The sequence below is a fragment of the Ochotona curzoniae genome, unplaced genomic scaffold (genome assembly GCF_017591425.1).
Source record: "Ochotona curzoniae isolate NIBS_2020 unplaced genomic scaffold, NIBS_Ocur_1.0 scaffold_4937, whole genome shotgun sequence".
Taxonomy (NCBI): Eukaryota; Metazoa; Chordata; class Mammalia; order Lagomorpha; family Ochotonidae; genus Ochotona; species Ochotona curzoniae.
The window spans coordinates 3,388,578-3,409,311 of NW_024467126.1; the positions used below are offsets into that span (position 1 = coordinate 3,388,578).

General features: G+C 56.6%; 2 protein-coding genes across 9 annotated transcripts in view; both read left to right on the forward strand.

Moving 5' to 3' along the window:
• LRP5 (LDL receptor related protein 5) overlaps positions 1–2,731 on the forward strand; it is an 84,899-nt gene extending 82,168 nt beyond the window's left edge. The window contains exons 23-24 of the mRNA XM_040970962.1: positions 1,680–1,777; positions 2,285–2,731. Of these exons, the coding sequence (XP_040826896.1) occupies positions 1,680–1,777; positions 2,285–2,546 (360 nt within the window). The 3' untranslated portion in view covers positions 2,547–2,731. The remainder of the gene's footprint in view (positions 1–1,679; positions 1,778–2,284) is intronic.
• A 3,485-nt stretch (positions 2,732–6,216) lies between these two features.
• Positions 6,217–20,734, forward strand: part of PPP6R3 (protein phosphatase 6 regulatory subunit 3) — a 97,326-nt gene continuing 82,808 nt past the window's right edge. For all 8 annotated transcript variants that reach the window (XM_040971035.1, XM_040971032.1, XM_040971033.1 and 5 more), the window contains exon 1: positions 6,217–6,286. The gene's annotated coding sequence lies outside the window, so the exon portion shown is untranslated. The remainder of the gene's footprint in view (positions 6,287–20,734) is intronic.

Sequence of the window (20,734 nt, forward strand, 5' to 3'; positions counted from 1 at the left end):
AGGGACTACGGGGCTGTCCTGGGAGCCGCCCAGCTTCGTGACCAGAAGCCCCATTGCGTGTCACTCCCACACCGCTCCCCGCCAAGAAGGAACATGCTGGCTGATGTCAGAGCGTCAGGGGCCCCCCGGTACTCTCGGCCCGGGCAAATCCAGGGCTCATCCCTGCCCGGGGCTGTGGGAACCTGGCATTCCGCCCACCCCTGCCCAGCACCTCCGTGGTTCTCAGCTGTGGTCTACACCCCGGGGCGTGGACCCACCACTGCCCATGCTGCCCACGCCTAGCACTGCCGCTCACCACCGTTCCCAGCTTGCCCTGAGGGAGTCTGGGGTGTAACTGGCGGGTTACTGCCTGCCCAGTCATTGTCCATGGTCCCTGCCAAGGTGGTGGTGCTGGGGATCACTGCTCCTCTCTCTCTCCTACCCAGAGCTGACCCAGTCTTTGTGGCTGAACAATGGCCTGTGAGCTGAGCAGGCCCATGGTGGTGGCCATCGGGGGTCCTGCTGCAGACTCTTATGAGCGCCCCCTTCAAGGGGACAGTCCTCGGTCGCATCAGCAGAGGGCAACCCCAGCAGTGCTGTCCCTGTCCAGGGGCTAGTTCAGTAATCCATTTTATTTTATTTTATTGGGAAGGCAGATGTACAGAGAGGAGAGACAGAGAGGAAGATCTGTCCGATGATTTACTCCCCAAGTGGCTGCAACAGCCGGTGCTGAGCTGATCCAAAGCCAGGAGCCAGGAACTTCTTTCCTGGTCTCCCACGTGGGTGCAGGGTCCCAAGGCTTTTGGCCGCCCTTGATTGCTTTCCCAGGTCACAAGCAGGGAGCTAGATGGGAAACAGGGCTGCCAGGATTAGAACCGGCGCCCATATGGGATCCTGGTGCGTTCGAGGCGAGGACCTTAACCACTACGCTGTCACGCCGGGCCCTCCATTTTCTTTTGTGACGACGTTCTGCACCCGTCGTTTTGGGGGTCGGAGCCTGAGCAGTCCCAGGCTGGCTGAGGGGCTCTAGGGGATACCCCTGGGGTCGGGAGCAGGGCCGGGGCTGCCTAAGAGGCTGGGGAGCACGTGCCGCCACTCCTGCTGTCACTCCCAGCACTGGAGCAGCGGAGGGAGCAGGTCTCGGTCCTGCTTTCCTTCTAATTTTTTGTGAAGTTCATTTTCATGTATTTGAAAGGCAGAAAGAGAGAGATCTTGTGTCCACTGGCTCACCCCTCCAGTGCCTCCGCCAGCCCAGGCTGGCCGGGGGGGCTCCTGTGGGTCTCCCGCGTGGGTGGCCGGGGCCAGTTGAGCAGTCATCTCCTACCGCCCAGGAGTGTCGGCTGGATGTGCAGTGGTTGGTGCCGCCCCCTAACCCTAACCCATCCCCTAACTGCTGCGCAGGAATAGGGGCTGCGGGCATCTCCTGCTGGGACCTGGGGCCCAAGTTCTGCCTTTGTGATGGTGGCTGAGTGTGTGCAGTGCTGCCCAGGTGCTCAGGTACTTGGCAACGGCAGATCACCCTGGGTGGAGGGCTCCTTCGTGCAGGTGGCTGTGTCAGGGCTCACCAGGACTGAGCAGCGCCACGGGCGTGGGCAGCAAGAGGCCAGCGTGGTGGAGCTGGCCGGGGACAGAGGCCCCTCCTGCACGCGGAGGGCCTGAACCATGCCGAGGCCCCAGTAACCGTCGCTCGGCTCTCCCAGATCCTGAACCCGCCGCCGTCCCCTGCCACGGACCCTTCCCTGTATAACATGGATGTGTTCTACTCTGCAAACATTCCGCCTGCCGCCACACCCTACAGGTACGAGGCCCCCCTCTGTCCTCCCTGGCTCCCCCAGGCCACTCCTGGCCCCGAGTCCCTGGAGCATGACACCACCTGCCTTGTAGTGTCGGGAGCTGCAGCCGTGGGCCGAGGCCCCGTGTCCTGCCCAGGGACCTGCAGTCACTCCAGCCTCTGTCATCAGCATGCCTCGTCTGTTACTGCCCTGCATTGTCACCCCTGCCCAGGCACACTGGTCCCCATGTCCATCTCCCCACTCCCCGTATAACTTTACTCTGAGCCCCAGCTCCAAGCTCTCTAACCTGTCCCCATGGGGTCCTCACCCTAAGCCCAGGCGACCCGGCAGGAGGGGAAAAGAGGGTGCCCCCTTTGAAGTGGGTAGGCAGTGTGGAGGTGGAGCCTGGGGAAGCCATGCCCTTGGCACTGCCCATGCCCGGCCAGGCAGGTGCAGGCCAGGTCTCCTGACCAGCTGCAGGGACAGGGCCGCCTCCCTGAGGGGACTCTGACCTGGGCCTCTGTGCTACACAGGCCCTACGTCATCCGGGGCGCGGTGCCCCCAACCACACCCTGCAGCACGGACGTGTGCGACAGCGACTACAGCGCCAGCCGCTGGAAGTCCAGCAAGTACTACCTGGACCTAAACTCGGACTCTGACCCCTACCCGCCCCCGCCCACGCCACACAGCCAGTACCTGTCGGCCGAGGACAGCTGCCCGCCGTCGCCCGCCACCGAGAGGAGCTACTTCCATCTCTTCCCACCCCCGCCCTCCCCCTGCACGGACTCGTCCTGACCTCGGCCCCTCAGCACCCCTGTACATAGTTTTAAATATGAACAAAGAAAAAAATATATTTTATGATTTAAAAAAAAAGAAATATAATTGGGATTAAAAAAATGAAAAATGTGAACAGTGATGGGTGGGCGGGGCTGGGAGAACTTTGTACAGTGGAGAAAATATTTATAAACTTAATTCATTTTTTTCTAAACCTAACTGCTGCTTTCCTTTGTGCAAGCCGGGGGTGGGGGGGTTGGGGAGTCGGCAACACCGCCCCCTGGTGGCCATATGTGTCCTGTGCGTGCCTGCCCCTCCCCTGGGTGTGTCCAGGGGCACTGGGCACCAAGCTCTGGGCTGCTGCCCATGGCATCAGGGCACCCTGGCCAGACCCCCCACCCCGTCCCCGCTGTGGCTGCTGAGCCAGGGACTAGAAGTGGGTAGAGGAGATGGGAGGAGAACTGGTGCCCTGGAGGTGGGGAAGGGCAGACCTCTGACGCTGGTGGAAGTGTGTGGGAAGAGCTGCGGGCCTCTGCCTCGGGCGCCCACCAGCTGGGGCCTGCGTGGGAGTGGCTGGGCCAAGTGGACAGACCTTCAGGGAGTCACCTCCCTGGCGCCCCAGAATGCCTGGGGGTCCCCTCCCCCGCCCACCTGGAGGCACTGGGTCCACGCGGGCAGCGCTGGAGACAGGCTAGAACTGGTAGAGGGCTGTGCCCTTGGGGCCGCACCCTTGCCAGGAGTTCTCCAGGGTCTGACTGGCAGCGGCCAGGGCAAGTGGGGCAATGACTCAGGAGTGGCTACCGCCTCTCAGAGCTCCCTGGCAGGGGCACTCCCTCCAAGAATCCCCCAATAACTCAGAGAGGACCCCCACCCCACACTAGGGCTGTTGCAAGGTGGGGGCACTGGCCACAGTCCCAGCAGCTGGCTGGGGGAGTCGTCTGCCACCTGCTGTGTGCCAAGTAAGCACCCACTGCATGCAGCTGCACAGAGACCCCCTGAAGTGGCTGGTGAACAATGCCCAGATCCCACCGTGCTGGCACCTGGGCCCCGGGCGGGGGTGGGACTGGGGGCACGGGGCTGCCATCCTGTGTTAGGAAGTGGCAGGACCAGACACCTTTTCATCAGTGGATTCCATCATCCCTTGACCCAGGCGAGGCTGTTATTAAGGTGTCACTCGGCAGGAAGCCTGAGGGACTCCCACGGCCCTGCGTGGCCTCCACCCCAGGTCTCCCAGGGTTTGATCTGCCAGGGAGGGGACCCCAGGCACTCTAGGTCACCCTGAGAAACCTGGGTGGCCTGGAAGGTTGGCTGCACTCTCAGGTCGGGACCACGCCTCTGCCTCTCCCTCAATACCCACGCCCTCTCCTCCCTCCCTCTCCACTGCGGCCCTGCCTGCAGCTGACGGGGCGGGGTCCCTGTCCTGTGTGAGAGATGAGATGGCACCTTCTTGAGCCCTGTCTGGACCCCGCTGCTGCCCACTGCACACATAGTGCCTGCCTCGGGTGACCAGGCCCCAGCTATGGCAGTGCAGCGCCTCCCTTTGCTTAACCCCCTCAAGTTGAACTTAGCTGTAAGTTGTGTTAGTCTTGGAACAACCATTAGAGCGCTAGCAGCTAAAGCTACCAGCCCTGGACCCAGCAAGATGGTTCAATTGGCTAAGCTTTCCCTTGCAGGCACTGGGATTCCACATGGGTATCATTCATGTCCCAGCTGCTCCCCTTTGCTTGCAGCTCCCTGCTTGTGGTCTGGGAAAAAGATGAAGGACGGCCCAAAGCCTCGGGACCCTGCACCCACGGGGAGACGCAGAAGAGGCTCCTGGCTTTAGACTGGCTCAGCTCTGGCCTCTGCCGCAGCCACTTGGGGAGTGCAGCAGCCGATGGAAGATGCATCCCCTCTGCAATTCTTTCAATGAAATAACGAATAGCTCCTTTGTCTTTATAAGGCCCATTTTTTCATATGTCTGTTAGCCTAACTCCAGTAAGACGTTCAGAACCTCAACTAACAACACCTGCTGGCGTGGATGTGGGGAGAAAGGCACCCTCCTTCACTGCTGGTGGGAGTGCAGGCTAGTACAACCACTGTGGAAGTCAGCATGGAGAGTGCTTAGAGAACTGCAAATAAACCTGCCATAAGGCCCAGCTATCCCGCTCCTAGGAATATACCCAAAGGAAATGAAAACTGCATATGAGAAGGGGAACTAAATCTTACATTTACAGCAGCACAATCTACGATAGCAAAGACATGGAAACAAGCCAGATGCCCGTCCAAAGCAGTGGTTAAAGAAACTGTGGTACATCTGCTCCAGGGAATATTATTCAGCCATTAAAAATAATGGAATTATATACCATTTACAGCTAGATGGTCCCAACTAGAGACCATCATGCTCAATGAAATAAGTCAATCCTAAAAAGACAGATGCCATATGCTAATATAAGGAAACCATCATGCAAATTGGATTGTAGAGTGATGGAGAAATGGAGACTACCATGTCCAGATGTGAAGACAACGCAGCATGCATCCCTACTTCCAAACAAAGGACGGGCTCCCGGTGAAAGCACTGGGCATGTCTGGACACTGGGGTGCTGGACTGGCACTGTCGGGGCACACTTAAATAGACTGATGGAATTGTCACTGCTTATGAAGGATTGTACTGTTGGGACAACACGGGAAAAATCAGGCGGGGGGTGGGAATTGGGGGGATCCCAGACTATACAGAATTGTATGATACAATTCAAAATTTAAGAATGAAAATCAAAATGAAAGGCCCATGTTTCTCTTTCTCTGTAGACATGGCCTTTGGGTTATGGAATCAGGGCAACAGGAAATGCGTGTGTGTTTGGTTCACTTAGAAGCCTGAGGGAGAGGGCGAGTGCTCCTGGCTGCCTCACTGCCCGGTTCTCCTTGTGGGAGATGGCGGAGTAGAGGCCGCTCCTGAGTTAAAAGGGTTAACGAGGGAGGTTGTCCCGACGGCCCTCTCCGGGTGAGGCAGGGTCAAAGGGCGATCTTGGCCTTGACCCCGCGGAGAGAGGGTCACCTCACTGAAACAGAGCCACCGGCCAATCACAAAAGTTACCTGTGGAGAATGCGGGCATCGATCCCGCTACCTCTCACATGCTAAGCGAGCGCTCTACCATTTGAGCTAATTCCCCGGATCAGACGAGCTTCCGCCGCCACCGCGGATTGTGGCTCACGTCATCACCGGTTTCCTCGGGGACTCTTCCCCGCTCAGCTCCGCCCTCCTCGCTCTCCCATTGGCTCCCTCGAGGTGCAGGCTCCACGGCCGTGATTGGTTTGGCTCCGTTTAGCAGCCAGCGGCATCGGCCCCTCCGATTGGTGGTCCGAAGCGTCCGTCAAGCAGCGGTCCTGCTGTTGCTACGGCGTAGGGGGGAACAAGCCAAGTTTCTCCCGCTTCCTGATTTGTTTCCCAGACTCCAGGGTCCTAGAGGTTCCGGATCCCTCAAGTCCATGGGAAAAGAATGCGCCCCAAGCGCTTGATTGACAGGACCTGCCGGCCAATCGGAGTGGAGGCCAGGGAGCCGCTGGGCGATCCAATAGGTCGAAGGGGGCGGGCGCGAGAGGCCAATGAGGGCGGGACCGGGGGCGGGGCCAGCGCTGCGATTGGCTGCGAGGCGGCCGGAGGGAGGGCGGGGGGAACTCCAGGCCTGCTTGATACGTCCGCCATTTTGGGCGCTTCGCGGTTGGTGTCGGTGAGCGCGTTTCCCGCCTGAGCGCGACTGGCGGCGGGTCGTGGGCAGCTCCAGGTACGGGGGGCCGGCGCGGCGGGGCGGCGGGGCGCGCGGGCGGCGGCGGCGGCGGGCTCGGGGCCGGGGGGCCGGGCGGCGCGGGAGCTCCCGGGGCCCCTCTCCCCTCCCCCCCGGAATCGGCGGCTCCGCGGCCCGGGAGGCGCGGCGCCCGGTCCTTCCCGGCCGGCCGGGGGTGGACGCGGCCCCCGGGGCGGCCGGCCCCGCGTCGCCGTCCGCGGCCGTGCCGGGGCTCCCCGCAGCGCCGTCCCCCGACCCCGCTCCCGCTCCGGTTCCCGCTCCGGGCCGCCCAGCCTGTGCCGGCTGCGGGCTCGCTCTCTGTCTCTCCGTCTGTCTCTGTCTCTCCGTCTGTCTCTGTCTCTCCGTCTCCGACTAACTTTCTCCCGGCGGCTGGGAGGAGGGGGGGCGGCAACTGGGCGGCAGGGTTCTCGAAGGCCATTGTTGGAACAAGTTTTGTGGCTTTCCCTGAATTCGACGCCGAGTCATCGGGACGCACTAAGCCGGTCCGAGCCCTCCCGTGGCCCTTTCCCGTGCTGGTGCCCAGGACCCTTCCCTGGTCACGAACTCGGACTTTGAGTCCCCTTGGCCGGCAGGTTTAGGAGACGCACGGTGGAGCGGGGCAGCCACTCGCCTTCGGTGCCCGTTGTGGGTGTCGCCCCACTTGACTTGTGTGTGAAGTTGGCTTTGATGTTTGGCCTCAAGGTCATGGTGCAGGCTGGCAGCGCCCAGGGGAAGGGCCGGCCGGTCCGCCCCGCGCGGTGGGTGTCCACTTGCTGGCGCCGTGACCTTGGCGCCGGCGCCCCGTCCCTCGGTCCCCTTGAGCTGTGGGGTCCCGCCGGTGGTTGCTGTGTGCAGAGCCGCCCGGCAGGTGCCTGGCCAGCAGCCGCTTCCAAGTCAGACTCTCAGGAAGTCCCGTCGGAGTTGAAGCCCTGGCAGTTGGTCACCGTCTTTGGAAATGAGCGTCAGGCGGGCTCAAAACTAGGAGCTTCAAGTTCTTTCCTTCTCTTCTTGGTAACGGGACAGGAGGACTCAGATCCAGCTGCTAGCACGCTGACTGGAGGCCCCTTCCTGAATGCTGGTCCGCTGAGATCTGGAGGACTGTTCCCAGCTCCTCGCATCCTCACGGTGTCCTGCGCTGGCCGGGCCGCTGTGTGCCTCGGTGGGTCCCGCACAGCCGTGCGGCCTCCCCGCTGTGTGCCTCGGTGGGTCCCGCACAGCCGTGCGGCCTCCCCGCTGTGTGCCTCGGTGGGTCCCGCACAGCCGTGCGGCCTCCCCGCTGTGTGCCTCGGTGGGTCCCGCACAGCCGTGCAGCCTCCCCGCTGTGTGCCTCGGTGGGTCCCGCACGGCTGTGCATCCTCCCCGCTGTGCTCGGCCTCTGTGCCGGGTTCTGGCGAGTTTGGCTGCACCCCTGAAATGCGCTCTGGTCGCCGGGGGCCTTGGGTGGACACGGGCATCTGCCGGTGTGACCGGTCAAGGCCAGGGAGGGAGTGTTCGGGATCTAGAAGACTTCTGTAAAGTTCAACCAGACACAAGTTAGTAGTTTTGACAGAACTGGAGAGGCCACAGCTGGACAGAAAATGGGTCTGGAGCGAAGACCTGACAGGGTGAGGCATGCTTGGCTTCTCCAAGGTAAGGTTTTGCATCTGGTTGGAAGATAATGTCCTTCCTACAAGTAAACACGTCCGGAGACGCGCGGGTCAGGCTAGGCCTTCGGGGTTAGTGCCGCCGACTGCTGCCTGGCGCTTTAGATTTTAAATATTAACCTGAGTCTGTGTTGACGTGCACCGCTTTACAGCATTGTATTATACTTGGGAAGAGTGGATGACAGCGCTCACGAAGGCCTTGTGACTCTGGGATTTTGGTCACGGGCTCAGCTAGCTCAAGTCGTGGCCCGCGCCGTGGCCACAAGGTGCTGAGGCACCGGCCGGGCCTCTTGACTTCAAGCGGTTTCACTGTCCTGTCCGGAGACTACCTCAGTTGATTGTTAAACTTAGCAGGTTCTCGACTTGGGGCAATTCTGGCCCTGAGGAGCCCCTTCTGCTGACCTCCAGGGGCTGGGTGCTGGGCAGCACGGGACAGCGCTGTGCTGACCACGTTAGAATCAGTGGGTCTTGGCAAGCTGTGAGGGGAGCATTGCGGTGCAGTGGGTTGAGCTACCGTTTGACGTGCTGCACCTCTGAGGAGTGCCTGGTTCAGGCCCCCATTGCCCTGTACTTCTTGCCCAGCAGCGGCTGCTGCTCCTGGGAAGCGGCGGAGGCCGGCCCCTTGGATCCCTGCCACACACTGGGGGACAGGTGGAACTCTGGGCTGCGGCCTGGCCCAGCCTGGCTCCCCACGCCTTTGGGGACTGAACTAGTAGGTGGGCGATCTTTCTCTCTCTCCTTCTGTGTGTAAATCTACCTTCCAATAAAAATAATCTTGCAAAAAAAAAGAACCTGGTTTAAGAAAACTCGCCTGCTGTGAGACCAGAGCTGCTGAGAAGCTGGGCTCGGCACTGCCGGGGGCTGGGCACGGAGACGCTGCTCAGCGCTCCGTGTGCAGGCTGGGACCACTGCAGCTCCATGACACGGGACTGGCGAAGCCTGCCTGTGGCCCAGGCCGGGTGCCGGTGGGCATCGCAGGCCGGCGAGATCATCCGATCTGGCTTGCCGAGGAGTACAGGTGCCTCTCAAGAGCCCATACTGTATGACAGGCTGATTTTTTTACAAAAAGGTTTGATTTGTTTTGAAAGAGGGACAGAGATCTTTGGTCCCCTGGTTCAGTCCCCGGATGGAGCTCAGGGCCCCTTGCCGGGCCGGCTGGGGCAGGAAGCAGGAGCCCACGCCGGACCCGACCGGGGTGGGCAGGTGGGGTGTGCAGCCCGGAAGCCTGGGGGTCCTTCTACCTGTCCTTAGAATTCAGATTGGAAAATTGTAAAGCTTGGGGTATAAATCATTGAAGATCTGTGACTGTTGCTGGGTTCGGAATGCGAGAAGGGTGCGTGGAGAAGGGTGCGTGGAGAAGGCGCAGAGAAAAGAAATGGACCACTACGATTTCAGGATTATAATGGGCAGTGTGAGAAAGCCACCCCCCTTATTTATACAGGCTCTGGCACGCGGTGAAGTGGGGGTTTTCAAAGATAATTGTGCTGTTTGTTTCACCTTAAAGTTCTCAATAGAAGTTCTGAATCAGTAACATTCCTACTACAATCATCATTCTGCAACTTAATCTGGAATCAGTTAAGGCAGGAAATGCATCAGAAGGGAGCTGAGGATCAGGGATGGTCAGTGGGGGAAGCAGAGACAGGCCCTTTGGCAAGACTTATCAGCACATCACCTTCCACATCACATCATGGCATTCTTCAGCGGGGTGGGCCTTGCAAGGAAGGTGGGACTGCCTTCAGGTGGTTGCAGAGACTCCCGCCCGCCCTGCCTGCAGTGCAACAGTTCTTTTCACACCTTCGTGTCCTACATACCCACGACACAGACCCCAGCACTCTGTCTTTCCAAAAAAAAAGTATTAGTTGTGCAGATTATACAACATGGTCAGATGGGCAGGCAGTGGCAGCTCATGGCAGGGGGGTGTTGGGAAGTGTTGGCTTGATCAACTCCTTGGAAATAGGCCTTGGGCTGTGGCAGAAGCTAGAGGTCCTGGGTTCCTAGAAGAACCTGGCGGCGGTGCACATCCACTTCCTGGGTGATTCCTAAGTTGGGGGTGCAGCAGCCCCACCCACTGCCACCTCTCAGGGGACTAAGGGAGCTAAGAGGGAAGGGTCCACTTCCCATCCAGCTCCCTGCTTGTGGCCTGGAAAGGCAGTCGAGGATGGCCCAAAGCCTTGGGATTTGGAAGAAGCTCCTGGCTCCTGGCTCTGGATTGGCCCAGCTCTGCAGAGTCTGTGTTAGTAGGAGCCTGGAGTGGAGCTCTGATGTGGCCCATTGCCCTCCGCAGACAGTGGGCTTCGGAGGACAGTGACCAGGTCCTGGCCTTGTGCTCCCCGTCCTCACGTTGCTTGCTGCTCCCGGATGGACCCGATGAGCCTGCGCTCCATGCCCTGCGCAGGTTTAGGGTTGTGCTGCTACAGGGGTTTGTGTGGGTGTGTAGCTGGTTTCTGTCCACAGTGCAGAGTCCTGGGGTGGCCAGCAGTATCCGCTTGTGCAGCTTCTTGGCTTTGTGATTCTGTCACTAACACACTCCCCGATTCCTCAGTCTGTTTTCAATATTCCTTGTTTAAAAAAGATTTATTTATTTTTGTTTGGAAAGCAGAGTTACAGAGAGCAAAGGAGAGAGAGAGAGATGAAAGTCTCCACCAGAACTGCTCCACCAGCTCCACGGCCTCTCCGCTGGCCTCCACTGTCCTAACCTGGCAGACAACCCCCTCCTCTCTCAGGGCTCGCCCATGGCCTTGGGGTTGGCCCACTTCCCTCAGCAGACGGGCCCTGCTCACCTGAGTGAGGGCCCATCCTGGCCACTGCACCACCTGGCTGCTTCCCTTTGCATGTCTCTGTCATGGTCCCTGCCCACTGGGGCCTCTGGGCTGCCTGGCTCACCACGGGCACCTTTCGTTCCCCCACGTGGGTGCAGGGCCCAGGCGCATGGGCCATACTCCTCTGCTTTTCAGGCGCGTTGGCAGGGACTAGACTGGGAGTGAAGCAGCTGGGATTCGAGCTGGCGCCTGTGCATGTGGGGTGCCAGCACGCAGGCAGCATCTTGACTTACTCCACCAAGGTGCCAGCCCAGCAGAGCGCTTCCTTGGCTGTGCCTCAGTGTGAAGCAGCTGCAGGAGGAGCCAGCGGTCTTCCTGCAGAATGTCCACGCACGAGGTGGGCTGCTCGTGTGTGCCTGCTCTGATTCACACAGCGTACATCAGCATGTTTAAGATGTTGAAAATGCATGTGTGTGCCCACCAAAGAACTTAGGCAATAGAATTTGGTTTCTCCCTGCGCCCCACTCCCAGCTCACTGCCTGTCTTCCCCACCAGCTCGCTCTTGGTGAACCCAGCACCGCCGAGCAGACATGGCCTTGTAGTGCTACCTCCTGTGAGTAGATGCCAGGAGTCTTGAGACTCTGCGGATTGAATTGTGACTTTGCGTTTATTCAGATGCGGAGTCTTAGACCTGCTCAAGGCTGATTGTGCCCGTGGTGAGCCAGGCAGCCCAGAGGCCCCAGTGGGCAGGGACCATGACAGAGACATGCAAAGGGAAGTAGCCAGGTGCTCTGCAGGGCCCATCTGCCGAGGGAGGTGGGCCAGCCCCAAGGCCAAGGGCGAGGCCTGAGAGAGGAGGGGGTTGTCTGCCAGGCTAGGGCAGTGGGGAGGCCGGTGAAGCAGAGGCTGGGGAGATAGGGGGAGAGGCCCACTTAGCTCCTGCCAGACGAAGTCAGGACTTTGTTCTAGGTGTTGATTGTGCTTCATCTGAAAGAAAGGAAGGCTGAGTGGATATGAGGAGAGATGGAGGCTGGGTCGCCGTTTCCTGTTTGCTGTTCAACTGCTGGCTGCATGGGGGCTGGCGCGGCATGGGAGGGGGGCTGGCATCCTAGCCACTGGTGACGGCCACTCCTGTGCAGGACCTCTGGTTCTGGGGCCCCAGCAGAACTGTAGAACAGTGGGGGGCGCCTGGACTGGAGGGAGAAGTATTGGGGTTCTAGATCCTTCTGAGAAGAGCCAGTGAGCTGACCGGATATGCTGGTGGACGGGGTGTAGGTGTCTGCAGAGTGATACCTGGGACTTGGGCGATTATGTGGTGGGAGTGGCCATTTAGGAGGAAAGGGAGCCCAGGAATCGGGGTTTGACATGCCCAGTGGATTGAGGGCTGCGCTGCAGGTGGAAATGTGCGTGATTGGTGTATGCAGGATTGGGTGGGTCGGAGCAGCCTGCAGGGCGGGTGCACTGCTGCCCGAGGTCATGGGAGCTAGGGGCAGGCTTGTCCCCTGCTCCTCCTCAGCCGCCGTGGTGAGAAGGTAGCAACAGGGCACCTGCCACGAGATGAAAGATTTGTGGTTGAGGTTTTACGGACATGTTAGAGTGAAAGACCTGGAAGATGCTCTTGGCTATGGAGTGGCCTAGCTCTGAGCGTTATGGCTACTTGGGGCATGAACCAGCTGATGGAAGATCTCCACAACCCCAATTCTCTCTGTAGCTCTGCCTTTCAAATAGGAAAAAATCAAAGAGAGAAGTGAGGCAGGTGTGGCAGTGGTGGGCAGGTGCTCTGTGGAGAGTCCACATGGAGGAGGGGTGGGGGGTGTGCTCCCCGCTGCACTTTGTGGGGGGACCAGGGAGGAGTGGGAATGGGAGGGGAAAGACTTGAGTGCAGGGGTCCTGCGCGGTCTGCAGGGTGCCTGTTGGGTTGGTCTGCGGTTTCCCCACACGAGTGGCACAGCGAAAGGGGGTCACAGGCTGGTTGTATTTGCCCACGCTGCTGCAGGCTTAGCTTGGTCCTCCTCAGCTGAAGGTGTCTCATTCTCTGGCGCCTCACTGCTGAGGAAGGCCCTTCCCGCTGCTGGGAAAGAGTGCAAGTGTTTGCAGGGTGTCGGCCTGGAGACCTGAGGTTCAGGGGACCCCGCAGCCTCAGGTGCTCAAGTGCAGGCTGGGATTATCGGAGGAAGAAACGTTGTGTGTTTACTGAGCGTGTAGGCATTGTCTCCTGGTCACTATTCCCTAACTGCTTACTACTTGGTGTTGACTTTGTGATTAGAGATAAGATGGAAGGGATCTTCCACGGCCCCTGGGAAATGTGTGTGCAGAAACTATGCAGAGATCTCTGAGCTTTGCTCGCAAATAGTTGTTTTTCCATGTTTATGTGCAAAGCAGAGTGGGTGGGGGAGCGCCAAGGTGAGCCAGCACCTGCTGTGTTCCAGAGTGCAATGGCGGGGGGGCTTGACCTGCCACTCCAGCAAGCCACGTGCCCAACCCCCGCCCCGTTGTTTTTATTCCCATTGTTTACTTAGAGTGGATGTGAGGGAGTTTTTGCTTATTGTAGTTTCACTTTTACCTTTCCTGTTAGCTGATGAGCAGCTTTGAGTCTGCTGGCTGTCTGCATATTAAAAAGCCGTTACCTTTTGGTAGCTTCCTGATTGTGTATCTGCTTTGGGGGGGCTCCAGTCCTCCTGGATCCTTTGCCCACAGGCCATCTGTGGTGTCCCTACACTGCAGGTTGAGCGCCCGTAGTGTATTGGAGCACTGATTCAGGTCCTGCTCCCTGCTAATGTGCCTGGGAAAGCAGCCAGCTCTAGCTTGTCCTCGGCTCCTGGCCCTCCTGTTGGGAGAGCTCTGGGCTCCTGGGTTTGCCTCGGCGCAGCCCTGGCTGCTGTGGATGTATGGGAGATGAACTGGAGGATGGAGGATCTGTCAGTCTGCCTTTCAACTAAGAAATTCATCTCACCAAGTGTGGGGCTGGCACCGGGCTGAGCGTGGGCTTGAGGGGCAGGCTGAGGTCTTGCTCTGGTACTAGATGAAGTGTATCTTGGGCTGAGCACCCTCTGCTGGATGTTTGCAACTAGAAATGTGTCAGATTTGGGGTTTTGGAATATGTGGATCGGCTTTGAGAATCCCCAGTTTGCAAATACACTTCCCCAAATCTGAAACTTGAATGGCGTGTGAGGGTTTAGGTTTTCCGAGATTGGGGTGGGCGTGTCACTGCGTTCCGCTCTGGCTGGTGGCCTTGGTTCATCGGTCTGTCCGTCAGCCAGGCAGCCGAAGGCGGAAGGCTGGTGAGAACCCTGCTGGTGCAGCGTGCTTGGGCAGGTCCTGGAGCCTTTGGCATGGGGCCCGGCAGTTGAGAAGTTGTAGATACCGGTGACCTGCACCGTTTGCCATGCTCGTGTCTCCGGGACGGGCTCTCTGGCTCTCAGCTCGCTGGCAGGCCTTTGCCAAAGAGCATCATATTGTTATTTATAACTTGACTTTGAATGGGTGGATTAGGCCATTTTGCTTTGTGGTGCGAATGTTGATTTGTTTCTGCTGTCCTATTCTTTCTTACCTGGGCACTTTTTCTATTTTTGCTAATTTATATATTGTAGGGATTTTTCCTCTTGACTCCTTTCAGCCTCTGCATACACAGATACAGAAATTACACACCTTGGTGACTTACACATTCCGCACTTACTCTGCATCCTGAGGTTAGTATCTTTACCCTGGCAGAGCTTAGCATGGCTGTGTGCTCCTGTGTGTGTATTGACTGATTTCTGCAAAGTTGGCGGTGTTGGGGCTTGTTACCTAGCCGCTCTTGCAAGGTAGCTGCACCTGTAACCGCCGGAGGCCTGAGGACTGATGGGAGGGCCTGCCTTCTGCCCCTGTCGCACTGTCAGTGGCTCCTCTGCAGGCCATCTCCGGCTCCTGTGCATTATTCCTTTCTGAAACTCTTTCCTTTGTGCTTCAGTTCACTAAGAATTGCTTAGTCAGAAAGTGTTTTAATTATTTTATTTTATTTATTTTAAAGAGTTTAGAGAAAGAAGCCTCCATCCGTGAGTTCACTCCCCAGCTGGCTGGACCAGGCCAGAGCCAGGCGCATGTCCTGGGTCTCCTGCGTGGGCGCTGGGGCTGTCAGCTCTGGCTTCCAGGGCGGGCTCTGACTGGCGCCCAGAGGGGATTCAGGCTCCCGATCTCGCCTTGTGTCGCCTGCGGTGGCTTTGTTGGGTCCTTCTAGGAGTGGACTGTTCCTTTGACAGCTGTGTCCACTTGGTAGTTTATCCAATGAGTGAGGTTGAGTTCATTCATATTTTTTCATTTTGATAAATTCTGTTTTTAGTTATCAACCACATCTGTTGGTTGTTTGTCAGTGCGCTCTTGTTCTTAAAGTGTGTCTTCTGTGTGGTATTTCTCCAGTGTCGGTCACACGTTCTCTGGGTGATTTTCTGTTTTTTTTTTTTTTTTTTTTTTTTTAATTTCTGAAAAGTGATTTCCCCTTGTGCTTGCTATTTTTGGCTCTGTGGTCCCAGTCTTCGGCTGGTGTGGTAGGAGAGGCCAGATGCCCCCGTAGTTGGCAGCCAGCATGCACTGAGTGTCCCGAGGCACTGTGGGGTGCCGGGGCAGTGTGGCCTGGAGCTGGGCTGAGGCTGTGGGTGGCTGTGAGATGTGGGCATTGGTGCGGGACTTGGGGTGACGGCTGTGCTGCTCAGGGCCTCTTTGGGCTGGCTGTGCCCCCCAGCAGTTTGGGGGATTCTTGGTCTTCTGCTCCTTCTGAATCACCAAGTGTCACGTACAGGCTTGGAGTGTGAATGTTTGAAACACTTGGGAGTACCAACAGGTGTGAAATGCTTCCTGGCTTTAAGAGTGGACGGTGTCTTAGAGACTGCTCATTTTATATCAAGAGATGGAAAGGACTTGAAGAAATACCATTTTGAAAAGGGATGGATTGAGTGCTAGAAAACAGTAATGTGAAATTCAAGTGCAAGTATAGCCAAGGACAGATTCGAAACTGCAGAAGGTCCTGAGTCAAGGTGGGTGAGGATGAAGCAGGTCCCTCAGGAGGAGGAGCTTGGTGTGCAGTGCGCGTGCCCAGGGGGACTGCCAGGGGTGTGCAGTGCGCGTGCCCAGGGGGACTGCCGGGGGTGTGTGCACCTCTGGGGTCACGGTGACTGATGCGTGAACGTGGTGCTTGTCGGCTGGCCGTGGGATGGTGTGCTTCCTCTGGGGACGTTGGTTATCTGTGTGGGAGCAGCGCCTCATCCCAGGCGCACAGTAAATAGCGACTGTTAATCCTGTCCTAGTGGCTTTCATTGGAGCCGAGGAATTTGAAATGCACTGGCATGTAACTTTTAAAAATCAAACCTCAGAGAGTATAGTGATCTTCCGGGGTAACAAGAACAACAAGGAGAAAGAATTGTCGGGAGCATGGGGCAGAGGAGCTGGTTTAACGGTTACTTAACTTTAGCTTCCCGTGGGAGTCCTTTCCCGACCTACTTGCAAGTTACAAGAATTATTTAACATTCAGGTGTTCTGCAAGTTTCTCCAGTTACCTTCCTTTGATTATTTTGTTTAATAATTTTTAAAGATTTATTTATTTATTTTACATTTTATTATTTTTTATCATTTTATGATACAGTTCCATAGGCTCCTGGTATTTCCCTTATCCCAGCCCCAATCCCCCCTCCCCCCGCTTAGTTCCCTCTATATCAATACTAAGGTTTAGTTCTTCACACACAGTCATATGTCCATCGCTGCGGGCATGGACAATGGCAGAGTCCAGCATCCTATTGTCAACATATAGTAAGCAGCTTCACTGTAAGTCCATCTTTGTCTGGAAGTAGAAATGCATACTACACTGTATCCTCACGTCTAGATATGTTAGTCTCCATTTCACAGCTCCTGTTCATCCCTTCAAATGAAAAGTCATAACAAAATCAACACTAGGAAGAAAAACAGAAATTTACAATGCCATGAAACTAAATGACATGTTACTAGATAGGACAGTCTCTATTACACAATTACTATACATCCCCTGAAATGAAGAGCCACAAAACAAAATCAACATCAGGGAGAAAAAAGAAATTAACAACACCATGAGGTTAAATAACATGCTACTAAATGACTGACTAACTTCCACTTCGTGATTAAGCAGGAAAAGTTGTCTGTCTAAATGGAACGGAATGCATAGGGTAAAGTCATCTTTCTTGTGAGAAGTTCTTTGATACCAATCCTCAAACGCCCGTCAAGAATTTAGTCTTACGGGGCCCGACGCGGAGGCGCAAGTGGTTAAAGGTCCTTGCCTTGCACGCCCGGGATCCCATATGGGCGCCGGTTCTAATCCCGGCAGCCCCGCTTCCCTTCCAGCTCCCTGCCTGTGGCCTGGGAAGGCGGTCGAGGACGGCCCAAAGCTTTGGGACCCTGCACCCGCGTGGGAGACCCGGAGGAGGCTCCTGGCTTCGGATCGGCATAGTATCGGCCCGTTGCGCTCACTTGGGGAGTGAATCATCGGACGGAAGATCTTCCTCTCTATCTCTCCTCTCTGTATATCTGCCTTTCCAATGAAAAAATAATAAAAATAAATCTTTAAAAAAAAATTAAAAAATAAAAAAAAAAGAATTTAGTCTTTAGGCCTGAAGGGAAGGGAGACGTTTAGCTGCTCATTTTCAACTGATATATAAAACCTGCACATATTTATGGAGCAACACTTGATACTTCTTACAAGTAGACATTGTGTAATGTATGAATCAGAATAAACATACCATGTGAATGGTGAAAAAAAAAGATCTATTAATTTTTATTGCAAAGTCAGATATACAGAGAGGAGGAGAGACAGAGAGGAAGATCTTCTGTCCAATGGTTCACTCCCCAACTGAGCGCAGAGGCCAGTGCTGCGCCAATCCGAAGCCAGGAGCCTAGTGCTTCCTCCAGGTCTCCCATCTGGGTGCAGGGTCCCAAGGCCTTGGGTTGTCCTCGACTGCTTTCCCCGGGCCACAAGCAGGGAGCTGGGTGGGAAGTGGGGCTGCTGAGATTGGAACCAGTGCCCATATGGGATGGTGGCAAGTTCAAGGCTAGGACTTTGACCGCTATGCTATTGTGCCGGGCCCGATAGAGCCTTTTTAATGAAGGATATATATTTTTTTTAAAGATTTATTTTTATTGGAAAGGCAGATATACAGAGAGGAGAGACAGAGAGGAAGATCTTCCATACGTGGATTTGCTCCCCAGGCGGCTGCAACGGCTGGAGCTGAGCCATTCCGAAGCCAGGAGTCTCTTTCGGGTCTCCCACACTGGTGCAGGGTCCCAAAGCTTTGGGCCATCCTCCACTGCTTCCCAGGCCACAAGCAGGGAGCTGGATGGGAAGTGGAGCAGCTGGGACATGAATCAGTGATCATAGGGGAAGCCTGATTACCACACGCATTTTAAAATAAAAGTGTAACAAAGTTTATCTCCTGTAACAAACTTCCTCAGGATCCTGCCACCTGCATGCAGGAGGCGGAGGCCCTGGAATAGTGGGAACCCCATGAGTCAGGCCTCCAGCAGGGGGCAGAGGGGAGCGCAAAGAAGACGGACCTGAGAGACCAAAGCCTGGCCTTCTGCAGCGCCCTGTCTGTGCTGCCCTGGCGCCTGCGGTGCCTCTGCTGACCCACAGGGCCTGGGCAGAGCAGGCGCTCTGTGGCCTGGGGCTCCTGGGCAGCAGGCCATCACCAGGGCCTGGGAGGACTGGCAGTGTCCCCACAGCAGAACCGGCTCACCAGGCACGTGAGAGTGCCCCTGGTAGCCTTCAGGGCCTCAGCGTGCCACCCGACACACACTGCTGCTTTCAGCCACAAGACCTGGGGTTTCAAAAATTTTATTTTAAAGATTTATTTCGTTGGGCCCAACACAATAGCTCGATTGGCTAATCCTCCACCTTGCAAACTCTGAGGTCCCATATGGGTGCTGATTTGTTTCCTGGCAGCCCTGCTTCCCATTCAGCTCCCTGCTTGTGGCCTGGGAAAACCATTGGGGACGGCCCAAAGCCTTGGGACCCTGCACCCACTTGGGAGACGCGGAAGAGGATCCTGGCTCCTGGCTTTAGGTCAGTTCAGCTTCAGGTCAGCTCAGCTCTGGCTGTTGTGGTCGCTTGTGGAGTGAATCATCGGACAGAAACTCTTCCTTTCTGTCTCTCCTCCCCTCTATATTATCTGACCTTGCAATAAAAATAAATCTTTAAAAAAGTGATGGTGTTCATTTGGGAAGCATTTTTTATGTGTGTCGGGGTAGGGGGTAGGCACTGCTGCTTGAAGAGCTGCCTGCTGCGGAGCCCAGCTGCCCTGGTTGGTGTGTGCGTGTCGTCTGCCGCATGGACTGTCCATCACCAGGTCCCTGTGCGTGTCGTCTGCCACATGGACTGTCCGTCACCAGGTCCCTGTGCGTGTCGTCTGCCACATGGACTGTCCGTCACCAGGTCCCTGTGTGTGTCGTCTGCCGCATGGACTGTCCATCACCAGGTCCCTGTGTGTGTCGTCTGCCCTGTGGCCTGTCCACCTTCCCCTACGTTCCTCCTCCGGCTTGTTCTGTGAGTGGTACTGAGTGACATTTTGAAGATTTGAGTATATTTTTTCTCTAACAAGTTTGTTTTGCAAAGCAAAGATACAAAGAGGGAAAGAACTCTTTGCTGTTCTGGTTCACTCCTCAGGTGGCCGTGAGAGTCGGTACAGCAGCTGGGCACTGCAGCCAGGCCTCCTGCGTGGTGGTCAGGGTAGGCCCTGGCCTCAGACTGAGCTCAGGATTTAGCCCCTGAAGCGTGACGGGAGCTTCAAGTGCTGTACCACAGAGCCCAGCCCCACAGTTTTTAAAGATTTCTTTCTAGGGCCCGGCGCGGTGGCGCAAGTGGTTGGGGTCCTCACCTTGCACACCCGGGATCCCATGTGGGCGCCTGTTCTGGTCCCGGCAGCCCTGCTTCCCTTCCAGCCCCCTGCCTGTGACCTGGGAAAGCAGTCGAGGACGGCCCAGAGCTTTGGGACCCTGTACCCGCGTGGGGCTCCTGGCTTCGGATCGGCATGGCGTCGGCCGTTGCGCTCACTTGGGGAGTGAATCATCGGACGGAAGATCTTCCTCTCTGTCTCTCCTCTCTGTGTGTCCGCCTTTCCAATAAAAAATAATAAAAATAAATCTTTAAAAAAAAAAAAGATTTCTTTCTGGCTGGAGTTGTGTGGTAGTGGGTCAGAGTGCTGTCTGCCAAGGCCATCACCCATTAGGGCTGCCGGTTCAAGTCCCATCTGTTGCACTTCAATCCAGCTCTGCTCCCGGGAAGACAGCAGAAAGTGGCCCGGGTGCATGGGCCCCTACTCCCATGTGGGAGACCCAGAGACACTGACTTGTGGCTTTGGCCTCAGCAGCCCCAGCCTTTGGGCCACTGGGAGCCAGAGCCAGCCCTGAGGTGGGTCTCTCCTCTTCCTCACAACTCCAGCTTTCCCAGGAAGTAAGTGAATGCATCTTAGAACATTTGAAAGGCAGTAAATCAGAAAAGGGGTTGGTAGCTCTTATCTGCTGCTTCACTCTGCTGTGCTCACAAGCCACGCCTGGGCTGCGTCAGCATCAGGACCAGGGAGTCCCACCTGGGGCGGGGGAAGTGGGGGCGCCTGGCCAGAGATGACCTTGAGGGAGAAGGTCCTTTGGGAACTTCAGTTATGTTTGAGAAGCATCACCGACCTTGGAGTGGAGCTGAGCTCCTCACGTCCTGCCTTGCTGAGTGCCTGCCCTGTGTTAGCCCTGATAGGCTCTGCTCAGATGTCGGCTGCGTGACCGGCTGCTGGCTGCCTGGGTCGGCGCGGCAGTGTCTCGGCGGCCAGACCAACAGGCTGGTGCAGAAGCTTGCGTTTCCTATAGCCACATGAATTATGTGAAAAGAAATATTTAAAATTGATTTCAGTATACTTGATTTAATCCAGGATATTACAGTACTATGTCAGCATTTAATCCATGTGAGACATTAGTTATTTTCCCTGCGAAGTCTTTGGAACCCACTGTGTGTTCTGCATTCCTAGCGTGTCTCTGAAGCCGCCTGTGGCTGCCGTGGTGGACGG